General features: G+C 41.3%; 1 protein-coding gene across 4 annotated transcripts in view; it reads right to left on the reverse strand.

The window, feature by feature from the left end:
• LOC106679598 (lipase 1) overlaps positions 1-12,627 on the reverse strand; it is a 44,590-nt gene that overhangs the window by 15,546 nt on the left and 16,417 nt on the right. For 2 of the 4 annotated variants that reach the window (XM_014418848.2, XM_024362867.2), the window contains 3 exons: positions 12,208-12,451; positions 3,152-3,307; positions 2,990-3,074 (listed from right to left, as the gene is read on the reverse strand). In XM_014418848.2, coding sequence (XP_014274334.1) covers positions 2,990-3,074; positions 3,152-3,307; positions 12,208-12,451 — 485 coding nt within the window. Of the gene's footprint in view, positions 1-2,973; positions 3,075-3,151; positions 3,308-12,207; positions 12,452-12,627 lie in introns of all 4 variants that reach the window. The other 2 variants (XM_024362865.2, XM_024362866.2) reach the window with 1 other exon arrangement.

The raw sequence follows: 12,627 nt of genomic DNA on the forward strand, positions 1-12,627 counted from the left end.
TATTGTTCTTGTTTTCTATGTTATTATATTATACAGTATTAGTTTACGGGGATTGTTCGTAAACTGGTGGGGGGGAGCTACGGTATGAGTCAGCTGTTATTTCGATGTTAGCTGACTGAGGGGATCAGCTGATCAAGGGTATATAAGAGATGTAGCGAACACAATAAAGTTAGTGTTTTACAGCAGTTCAAGCGAGTTAGATCTTATTCCTTCTCTTTTTTGACATTTTGCTTTCGCCAATACTTAACTTATCTACAGTCGGTCAGCTGTTTTCTACTCGATCAGCAGAATAGACCTGTCAGCTGACAGTCCATAACTCCCCCCACCAATTTACGAACAATCCTCGTAAACTCTATTATATACTAAGGTAAAAGATATTTACAAATACAATAACAATAAAAAAGATACAACTACAGAAATAGGATTCAAAATAACAGCACTCTATGGAAAAAAAAGAAATTTGACAAAACAAAAAAAATACAATTACAATACATGAATCACTGATATTTATACTCACGTGCTCTTATTAAGTCCCTAAAAGGTACAGAATGAAAAAATAAAAACTTTACAACTTTACAATATTGCCCTTCAGAAGGGAGGCGAGTACAATCTCGTACACCATGATACCGCTGTTGTAGGAAGCTTTATTTGTTCCAGGTGAACTGTTCTTCGCTTTTTCGGTTCAGTTCAGCTTTCTATGGTAACAATACAATGTTACACCACCGTACCAATTTTAAGGTTGTCCATTAAATTACAAACACTGAGATTGTGTCTAGTAACTCTTCTCCGTTTCTACCGTGCACTTAACGGCGATATTACTCTCCTAAGTCACTGTATCTTGGAAATTCCTCCGACGTCCCCGCAGTCCAAAAATAATCTCAAAAGGAAAAAACTCCGTGCGCAAGGCTCTTAACACCGCTTCTGCTGACCTCTCTATCACTGCGAACGCTAAAGCTAGTTTGCTAAATACGTCTATTACTGTGACCCACATGTATCCCTTCCACGTAAACAAATCCGCTTGGAGATCACTAAGTGGTGCTTTTGCAATGGGCGCCTCCTCCTGGACCGCTTGAGTTGGGTGTCTTATCATATTTCGCAGTCATGCATACCGATAGTTTCTGGAATTGTACTCCATATCTCACCAGGAGTATCGACGTCGCAACGTCGGTAGCGTTTTGTTCAGTCCTCTATTGTTGGTCTTCCCCTGATCATACGCGAGGGTCACCTCCTTTTGGCATTCCGCGTCACGGAGATTTTCTGCCATTATCCTATAAACAACCGGCCAACCGCAATCTGTTCCGCCCGCCTAAGACGCCGAATTTTATTCCACAGCGCTGCATTTCCTACGTATAGATGATGGGTTTGTCCGGCCTTCAAAGTATCTTTTAGTGCTTTGCAGATTTGGTTCTCCCTCAGACTAGGCTGGGACCATATAGTCACAATATTATTGCTGACGTATTTTCCATACTCCATCTTCAGTAGTCCCGAGGTTTTGGTTTTCCATATGATTTGCCGTCGTTTATCATTAATGATTTCATCAATTTCTTCCATCTTGGCAGGTATTTCCATAGTTGAGTTTTCATCTTTAGATGTCTCTCCTATGTTTTCCGATTTTTCTGTGCCTGGTTATTGTTCTTCTTCCGGGGTCAACTCTCTCAAGAACTGTCTAGCTTGTCCAGATATTTGTCCCTGAATATCGGCGACCACATTGACCATTATTGTCCTTGAGAGCCAGTCTGCAACAACATTGTCTTTACCTGCTTGTACGTGATGTCCATATTATACTAGACGAAGATTCCTCCCTATCGTCTTCCTCCGCCACATTCTGTTCTTCTTCCTCTCTCAGCGTCCATTCTTGTAGAAACTGTCTCACTCCTGATGGTTCCCCGTTGTGCCTGGGAAAGAGTCCTACCACGAGTATTGTACGTTCTGCTATTGATCTTTGGCGTTGAAATCTCCTCCAGCAATAAATCGCAGACCAAGGGACCGAAATAAGGAGTCAAGATGGCTATAGGAAAGGGAAATACCTGGAGAACAATATAAAGCTGAAAGTGTGATGTTAAACGGGCGAGAGGATAAGCTGACGGATGTTGATTGAATAATATCAGACGGAGTGGAAGGAATAAGGGAGTGAGGTAAAGATTTATGAATAAGGATACAAGAACCTGCGTGGGATGTGTTGTCAGGGTGATCTGTTCTATATGTTCTATAATATAGTCCCGTACGTTGAAGTAAGAATGCTTTGTGAAATGGGTTTCAGTCAGTAGTGCTATGTCGATGAAATGTTCATGGAGGAATATGTCAAGTTCGTCTCGGTGGTTATGTAGTCCATTTGCATTCCATAAAAGTATATTTAAGGTGCTTTTGTTCATATAGTTAAATTGAACGGTATTTCATTAAGGAGTCTGGTTAGGAGTGAGATAAGAGGCTTGATTGGGTCTTGAAGATCACGAAGGAAGGAGGAAAGAGCACCTATTCTTTCAGGTGCATTTTGGCTGTTTTGGGAATAGAAGGTTTGATCATGGACATGAGTGTAGGTTGGTCTAGGTAGGGATTGAACTCTTCTTTGGGATTGTTGAATTGTATCCTCGGTTACTGGAGGTTCGGGGAAAAGATTGACCGAAGAGGAAGTTTAGGATTGACCTGTGTAGGAATTTTCACATTTTTGGAAGGAAAGTCATTTGTAGGTGGTTTAGTCTGTGGATAGGAGCTTAGGGACTGATATAGTGAAGTCTGACTTAGTTTTTAAAAGTAAAATTAAAAATTGATTCTATATCTATATTAGTTAAAAGATATACCTCACAGGTTTCTGAATTGACTGACAATAATATTAACATTGTTTCAATTTTTTTTTCTATATCGTCAAATACCACATTGTCATCGAAGTCTGTCCAAGGAGAAAATGAGAGATTTGTTTAAGTGATAACAACAGAACATTAAAGAAAAATTAGTAAATATGGAGAATATAATTACTTAAAATGAAACAAACCGTTGTGGGCCAATTGAGAATAGTGAACAAGCTGTTTTATCGATGTCCCAGCGGGAACGAAACTTGTGATAGTAGGTATCAGAGTCTGAAACAAATATGTAAAACATACAGATGATATAACTAATATAAATAATTAATTAAATTATTTGTATTTTGCCTTACCGAGTTAAGTTGCTTAGGATCTTGCCCTGAAGTCAAGTAGATAACATGGTTGCATAATTCCTGGCTAGTTAAGTTTAAATTGCACAATAATTTAAAAAGAAGATGTGTTAAAGTTCCTGAGAATACGCTGTAAGAGTGGAACAACTTTGAAAACCTCTGAAATCAATATTATAGGATTAATATTTTAACATATTTCATTAAATATATTAGTGTAAATATAAGTTATCTTTTACTGAAGTGAAAACTAAAAAATAATGAAGTTAAACTCCACAAACTATGCAATTTATTCACTTCCGAACTAAATGCAATAGCAGAAACACTTCACTTCTGTTTGTCTTTGAACCACACCAACATAACAATAATTACAGACTCATTGAGCTCAAGTTACACAATATGGGTATGTCAGTTACATTTATATGGGTTCCAAGCTATGTAGGAATAACCAATCAACATTTTCTATGCCTGGTTTTTATGTCAATCCATGTTATACAGTCGATTTTCATTTCGTTAAATGATGTGTTGGCCGCAACATACCGCCCACCTAAAATTTGTTAAAATTTTTAAATTGATACTAACGGGATTAAGGAGAGCTAGTTTGATAATTCCTTGCTGACATTCTCCAGTTTTTGGTTTTTAGATTTGGCACTCTCACGATCCCATCTTGCCCAGAATGCGTGGCGATGATTCTTCCGATAGGCCAAATCTTGAAAAATGTATACTCCTCGTTTATGACTACGAGGTCACTGATGTTAAGGTTTGTTCTTGGTAATGTCCGTTGTTGCAAATTCTCTATTCTCGATCTTTGCCAACAGTGTTGAGAGATTTGCTTCACTACCGGCCATCGCTTCAGTAGGTTAACGTTCTCCATAACATCTTCTGGCGTGGCAAGGAGTCTGTTAATGCTGGGTTCATTGGTCAAGGGAGTAAGAGGTCGATAGTTGAGAATGGTTTGTAAAAAGTGAGCTTTCCTCAGGTTGAGCAGGGTTATGACTGCAGCAGGATTTGAACAAGTGGCATAATAAAAGAGCACACCATTCCGCCCGTTTAAAATTTATCTAGTAACAGAGAAATTAGGTATTTGATACCACATGGAATGCTGCCCAGAGAAAGCCGTTGAAATCATGGAAAAGCGCGAAGGGTAAGACTAAGGTATGAAGAGGATATGTGAACAACAGAATTGAGTGGTTGGAATGGCGAAAGTGATGAAAGAAGGCGGATTAATTTTACGAGATCTCTGGTGCATGTAATAATTAATCTTATTGTGAGGCATCTGAGACGACAGCAGAAAATAAATAAAGATGGTAAAAAGCACACAGGAATATTATGGGGAACTTAATTCTAATGAACATTGCAAACCTTGCACAACCACCTAGGAAAATTATCGGCTTCCTACGTTCCCCTGGTTATGATGACCGAGTTGGGTGGTTGCAATGCCGATGAGCAATGTGTTCGCCACCTAATCGAAGGAAATATATGAGTTTCCTTTTCAGCTGCAGGGCCTCTTCGAGAGTTACGTAGCGAACAGGAGGAAGGCGGTAATTCTTACCACTTGGAGGTAAGGTGCGGCAGTGCATCATCTCGTGGATAATGAAGTCCTGATGCAATTTCGTTGGTATGGTGTGGACCTGATGCAGCTGGGCGTCTAGATCTATGAGTTTTGAACTCAAAAACACTAATTAGGAGAAGTTTTTGATCAGTGAGTAGGGACCTCTTGGGGTTGAGACGTAATGAACCATTTCGGAGGAATGTAACTTCTAACGAAATGTTACATAGTTACATTTACAACATAGTAGTTAGTTACATTTACTAAGATCAGATGAAGCTGGACGATCTGATCTCAAGGGATCAAGGTCATGGAGATCGGTGGGACCAAGAGAACTGCAGTGGTTTTGTATAAAGGTAACATCCTACGAAATGTCATTGGTTTTATCAGCGTCTAACGGAGTAGACTGATTAGATTTTAGGATTTCAGGCTGAGGCAGGCGGGTAGATTCAGGTTGACCACAGATTGGGGACCTGTTGGATATGCATCGCAGTTGTGAGTGAAATTGAGGAAAATTATTTACCAGCGAAATGTCGCTGGCGTGACTAGAATTTGACGCAGCTGGACGTTTTGATCCTGGAGTTTCGTCTTGGAAAAAAATATTTTCTAACGAAATGTCGTTATATTTATTAGGATCAGATGTAGTGGAACGATCTGACCTTAGTGATTCAGGCTTTTGGAGCCCAGTAGGACCATGAGGACTGTTAGGAGACCCCAAAGAAGAGGGTAACTGTTGTGAGTGAGTTTGTATGGATGTAACTTCCAACGAAATGTTAATAAGTGGCTCTGACACTGCTGAACAGACAGAAAGATTTTTGTGTTGTACCACTAAGGAATTTAAAAATTTACTACAATGACCCAGTGAACTAGAGTGGCACGTAGAATTGGAACAGGGAGGTGTGTCTGCGACTCCAGAGTTTTGAGGAAGATCTTTAGAATTATTGGAACCTTTACTAGCCCAACCGTGAAAAGAAAAGAATAGCCGAATTTTGTTATTTTTGTATTTTTAAATAAGTAAACATAATAAAAAGGAACACAAAATATACAAACTAGAAAAAAAAAAAGAAAGCTTAACACTATTACAAAATAAAATTGATTGAACAAAAGAAAAAATCACCCGTGAATGGTGGGGCTCCGGTCGTGGTTGTTCTGAGTGGATATTCTCGTGGAAGTAGATCGACAAAAGGGACGTACGTCCGCCCGCCTTGTCCTCTTGGAGGATGAATCGAAGAAGTTCGCCCGCCGTGTCTAAGATGATTTAGTTGGCGAAGATGGCCAGAATGCTGGCAACTACGAGTGCCTAGTGAGGAGAAAAGATCTGTGTATGCAGTGAGACGTTAAGAAGTTGTCTGTCTATTTTCAGTATAAAACAAAAGAAAAACATATGCCTTTTTAAACAATAAAAACATATGGTTTACAGTCGATTTTCATTTCGTTAAATGATGTGTTGTCCTTCGTTTTTTTGTTCGTTATTACTCTCTATTGTTACTATATTATGCTCTCTAATTGTAATCACCCTGAATGGCCCCTCATACCTTAGCGGCTCCTTACCCCTGTTAGAGCTCACTCTACGGTAAACCACTGTCCCTATACCAATTTTCCCTACAATGTCACGTACACCCTCGTTATGAAGCCACGCGTTTTGCTTTCTCCTTTTTGATTCTATCTCTTACCTTGTCCGACGTTTTTCTCTGTGCCATCCCGTTACCAACGATCTCTTCTCCATCAATCACATTGTTTCTAAAATCGCGTTTGCGCCCTCTAAGTCCGAACAGAATTTCGAATGGAGCGAATTCCGTTACCATTGGTGGAGAGTGGTTGTAGGCTGCTATAGCTCTTATCATAGCCTCGTCTGGTTCTAGGCCCTAATCTAGCTGGTATAGCTGGTACACCCGCAAGTGATCGCTTAACGTACCGTGGAGCCTCTCTATACCCCCCTGCTCTTAGGGTGTCATGGGGTGTTTGGATGCCACCTTACCTCCAAAGCCTTAATTTCTTCTCTGACGTTGGCGTTATCGAACTCCTGTTCCACATCAGACGATATCCTTTCCGGTACTCCATAGAACTGGAGCCATAAACGCAGCGCTCCCAATGCCGCCTCGGCCGATTTTTCTCGAATCTGATATGCCATGGCCACTTTGCTAAACAGGTCAATCACTGTATCCCACTTGTAGCCCCTCCAGGTGAAAGTGTCGATTTGTAATTCTACTAACGGTGTGTTCCCAAACCACACCATTCCCGACGTATAGATGGTATGTTTGCCCCGGTTTGGATGCATCTTATAACGCTCGGCAGATCTGATCATTCCTTATACCCGGTGCCGACCAAATAGTAGTGATTGAGATCTTATCATATTTAGCGAAGTCCATGTTCATGGGTCCGGAAGTTCTTGTCTTCCAAATTATTTGGTGTGATTTATCGTTCACCACCTCCTCTCGCTCTTCCATCTCTGTTGGTCTTTCCTGAGTGGAGCTTTCGTTCTCGGATGATGGCTCATGGTCCTTCCCCGTCGTGCTTTGCGTTTCTTTTTCCCCTGGCGTCCATTCTCGCAAAAATTGTCTCACCTCTCCTGACGTCTGTGGTTGTTCCTCCTCTATTGTATTTACGGTGATCGCGCGGGATAGCCAGTCAGCTACTACATTTTCTTCATGGTTTGTAATGGATTACGATGTTGTACTGGTTCAGCAGTTCCTTCCATCTGGTGACTCTAGCCGAGGACTCTTTAAGCTTCCCAACCCATTGAAACGGTCTGTGATCAGTATGTACCCGGAATTTCATCCCGAAAACATAGGGGCGAAAATGTTCTACCGCCCACACATTAGGCATAGTTCTCGCTCTAGTGCGCTGTACCTTGCCTCTGCATCTGTTAACCGCCTGCTAGCGTACGCCACCGGTCGCTCTCCACCCTCGCAATCTGCGACAGTACCGCACCCAACGCGTACTCGCTTGCGTCCGTGGTGATGATAAATGTACGTTCAAAGTCAGGGAATGTCAACATCGGTTCCTTCTGAAGTGCCTCCATGCATTCCCCTTTTTCAGAAGGTTGTTGATGGGTACCAGATACCTGGCCATCGCCGGTACGAATCGTCTATAGTAATTCAGAGCGCCCAACAATCTCCTGATTCCCTTAACATCCGTTGGAATCGCCATTTTCCTGATAGTTTCTACCTTATTTGCCTCAGGCCTGACTGCCTGTTCCGATATTGTGTGCCCTAAAAAATTTATCTGGTTTCTCCCCAATATTGATTTTTCGCACGATAACTTTAACTCAAATTTCCAGACCTGTTCGAACACCTTGCGCAAAAAAAAAAAAAAGTGGGACACATGTTCTTCCTCCGTTTTACTAAAAACGAGCAGGTCGTCCATGTATACCTGACACATGGACTCGTCGATTCCCCGTAAAAAATCGTCCATCAATCGTTGGAACGTGATGGGAGCTTTTTTTAGTCCGAAGGACATCCTCGTTAATTCGTAATGCCCCCTTTCGAATGTAAAAGCTGTCTTGTGCTGTGTCCTCCGGGTGCATCTTGATTTGGTGGTAGCCGGCCTTCAGATCTAAAGTACTAAAGATCGTTGCCCCACCCAGTCTATCTAAGATATCTTCTAGTCGCGGTCTACCGTGTTCTCATTAAGGCCCCGGTAATCAATTACTACCTTACTTTTATAGGTATGTCTCCCCCCCCCCATATGTATGCCCTTCTTCCGCACTGCCCATGGAGGGCTGTTGTATGGGGAGGTCTACGATGATGCTGTTTTTTTAGATTCTCTAACTCTTCCCGGATATGCTGTCTAAGCGCATGTTGAGACCTCCTCTCTTTTACGTAAGTAATTTTATCTTGTTTCAGGGGGATTGCATATTTGCCCTTTATTCCCTGTCTCCTATTCCTCCCCCCCTCCTTGGATCGCACTTATCCGTTTGGTTTCTCCCAGTTGAAGCTCGCGACACCGAATTCTCCTCTCCGAATCCCCCAAAGACCCTTGTTATTCCTAATCCCTGCACTTGCCTTCCCTAATAGATCGCAACCTATAATAGCCTGATATTCACGGGGCATTTTCTCCACGATATGAACCCTCAATACCCCTTCTTCGATCCCCCATTCCCGTAAATCAATGTCCGCCTCCCCTTCAACTCTTCAGGGCCCACCCAGGGTGATTAATTGACAATGACATATTTGGACATCCATCTGGAGTTTCCTCTCACCGCCGCTCAGCTGCCTCAGCGCCTCCCGGTACAGGATGGTGTGGGAACTCCCCGTGTTCACGAGGCATCTCACGCCGCTCACCTTGATGGTAGGCAGACCACTGATCTCTCCTTTGATATTGAAAACCTCTAGTGTGCGGTAGCCCCTCTCCTGGCACCCTCCACAACTCTCTTGCATTGATCTCCTACCCTCACTCACTCGGCGCCATCTACTGCATGGCGGTTTATTGCTTCGTCCTCCTCTTCCTTCCCTCTCCGTTCCTGAGGTTTCACTAGAGGACTCACTAGGTCTATTGTCCTCTCGTCTTTTCCGTCGTATCCCCTGGAAATTTATTTCCATCGGTTCCCCTGGTCCCGTCTCTGCCCTTCTGTACATACAAGGGCACTGTCGTGCTATGTGGCATTCATTGCCGCACTCAAAGCACCTAGTGCGGGGGCATTGGGGCACCAGGTGTCCTACTTTTCCGCAACCATGGCACATCCTGTCTTCTTTCCCTCCTCCGTTGCGTATTCTGCCCTGGTTTGGCCGTCTTTACCCGTGCCTCTGTCTGTACCACTATCTCTGGGTTCTCTTCTCTTCCATGGTGTTGATGGATTCCTTGTGCGGTGGTACGGTACTCCGTTCCATCCTCCATCATCGACATCCATCCTTGCATCCTCCTCTCTAGCGCTCGCGTCGATCATATCTTGAGCACATTCCGCGAAAGTGCGGTCCCGTGGTAAACCTTCCCTTTTATTCGTCTCCTTCACTAGTTGCACCTTCATTATGGAGTCGTCTCTCATCTTTTCTGTGTCAGATTAAACTGTCCTAACAGCGTAGCTGCGTACTGTCCGTTAGACTGCCCGTGCTTTCTCCTCTCCCACACCATGTAGAAAATGTCTTCCTTTGGGGACCATCTGCCTCCTCCACAGGCTTTCTTTAATCTTTCCTTCACTAGTGGTCATGCTGTTTCCTCGTCTGCCTGAATATGATTCAAAACACTTCGCTTGATCCGCCATATGAGTGCTGCCTTGAGGGAAATCGCGTTATTCTTGTCCAGCAACTCCTCTAAGACCTTGGCTGCCAACCTCTCCATGATGCGATCTTCACCTTTAGTAAAGTGATTTAACTCACCGATTTCGCCTGAGAACCTCTCCAAGTCTGAGATAGCTTTTCTAATATCCTGAGAGGTTACTGCTATCACTTTCATTTTAGCCAACATATTGGAGTGGTCTCTGGTAGGGGGTAGTGCTGGAACCGCCGCCGGGACTGCCGGAACAGCCGGGGCCGCAGGAACTCCAGGAGCCGGTTGCGCAACCGGGATTTGTAGAACTGGCTGTGGTTGTGATTGACCATCACCATTAACCATCTTGGTCAGTAAAAAAAATAAAATGTAAAAGGCGAAGTAAAAGATGAACGAGGTGAAAGAAAAAAAAATCACGGATGAGAGAACAGTTTAAAAAAAAAATGTTCAATCGTTGAAGTTTTTATAAAAAAGATTTTGATTAAAAAAAAAATTAAGATATAGAAGGAGAAAAAATCTTCATTCAGTGGAAAATATTCAATCAGAATCCGGGTCTCGGCACCACTTACGAGCACTTGGACTAAAAGGCTTGAACAAAAAGGAAAAGAGGGAACAGAACTAAACCGCACATTTACTAGAAAGATACTGGTTTATTACCTCTGTGATGCTATAGACATTATTGAGGTTTATTTACATGGGGATTTAGGATTAGTGTTGTATACAGGCCTTGTCCAACCATAAATTATGTATATAAAATTAAAATATATTTAGTAAATGTGATTTCAGATTACAATGTTAAAATAAATGAGAGAAACTACCCGTTAGTAGCACTCAAATAATATTTCTATGTTAGCAGGTCCATCTTCTTTTCTGGCGCCTCGGAGGATTGTCAGGAATGGAAGAGGAAGCAAGGTTAGAAACAAGTTGGTTTGGGTGGTTAGGAAGTTTATAATGAATGTATTGATATCTGGTTCGGGCTAGATCGGTTGCATAAGGAACATTATGGTCTTTAAGGATGATTTTATTTGTGAGAATGTAAATTGAGGATTTTGGATTGTAAGGATTGGATATAGGAGGAATTTGACGGTTTAATGGAGCCCCAAAGTTCACACCAGTAAGTCTAGATAGGCCTTATTATGGTCATGTAGATAATAAGTCTTTTGTAATGGATTGGAAGTTTAGATCGTTTGTTTAGTAAGTGCTGTAATAGTCCGAATCTATAAGCAGTTTGCTGTCTTTTCAGTTTTGTGTGAGGATTCAAATTTAATCGTTTGTCCAGGTCTAAGGGTCTGCTTTAACATGTTTAACTGAAGATGATGAATACACCTTTTGTTACAGTAACCTAAACACCTATTGTTACGGTAACCTAAACACCTATTTTTATAGTAACCTAAACAACTATTGTAACAGTGACCTAAACATCTGTTGTTACAGTAACCTAAACACCTATTGTTACAGTAACCTTAACACCTCTTCCTGAAGTACCTAAGGATCTGGTTTAGCAGTCCGGGGTGCTATGCTCGATCAAACCGTTATTTTTAAAAACAAAAAATATGCAGAACACGTAAATGGAATATTGAAAGTTTTTGAAATTAATAACTAGTCAAGAACAAAAAAATTGAGTATGAGTGTAACATTGGAAGCAGTTAAATTGATTACAAATGTAACATGAATCAGTTAAATTGATTAGAAATGGATCAGTTAAAAATATAATTTAACAAGGATTGAGAATGCCTGGAATATAATGCAAGATAAAATACAAGGGGCGTTGACAGCAAAGTGGCCTTCCAAAGTTGGCAATCTCAAAAATATTATCAACATCAAAAAAATTAATAGATGCATTCCATTGAACTAAGAACCTTGGGTAACTTGACAATTCATGAGAGTTACACAAGATTTAAATAATTTAGAGTTTTTTTCAGTCACTAATCAGTTATTGTTGACGCTTTAACTCGCTCAGCAACACAAATCCAAGACTTGTACAATTCTTGGTAAACAAAGGAAACAACAAATGTCGGTATTCACATGCTTGTATGTTCTTTTTGAATTTTTTTCAAGTTATAGGATTCAATTTTCATCATATAAAGGAACAAAATAAAGATGGACTAAACAAAAGGAAACGTAAATATCAGCTAAGTCAGTTGTAGTAGATCAAAATTCATAGCAATTGTACTTACTACATTACCTATAAATTTAACCTTGATCCTAGGATTTTATTAGAAAGTTAATTCGATTACTTAGACATATAATGGAGGTATAGATTAATCCCAAACCTGAAATATAATACATGGTATAGTAGAGAACTTACTTCCAGTCCTGAGCCATACATGGTGCTAAACCTCTCCGGACCACTAATATTTTCCATAAACGCCACGGGTGCTAGAGCAGACATGTGAATCACCTTCTGGTTGTAAGTGGGTCGGCTTGACATTAAGGCGAAGAACTGGGTTGTTCCTTCGGAATGGCCAATGTAATAGAGAGTAGAGTGCCCGGTCGCCTTTAGGATGTAGTCTATGCTTGCTGCTAAGTCATAAAAGCCTAGTTCGTGGAAGCTAGAACAAGAACTAAGTTCATCAAATTATGCTAGTGATTTATAATATTAGGTTTGTTCCACTGAGTCAAACTAGTCCCATTTTAGATCACTTTCAGTGTACCTCGCTAGTTCATTATGTTTACTTATTAAACTAGTCCCACTTTAGATCACTTTCAGTGTACCTCGCTAGTTCAT

This window comes from Halyomorpha halys, unplaced genomic scaffold (genome assembly GCF_000696795.3).
Source record: "Halyomorpha halys isolate HHAL.00 unplaced genomic scaffold, Hhal_1.1 Scaffold210.1, whole genome shotgun sequence".
NCBI classification, from domain to species: Eukaryota; Metazoa; Arthropoda; class Insecta; order Hemiptera; family Pentatomidae; genus Halyomorpha; species Halyomorpha halys.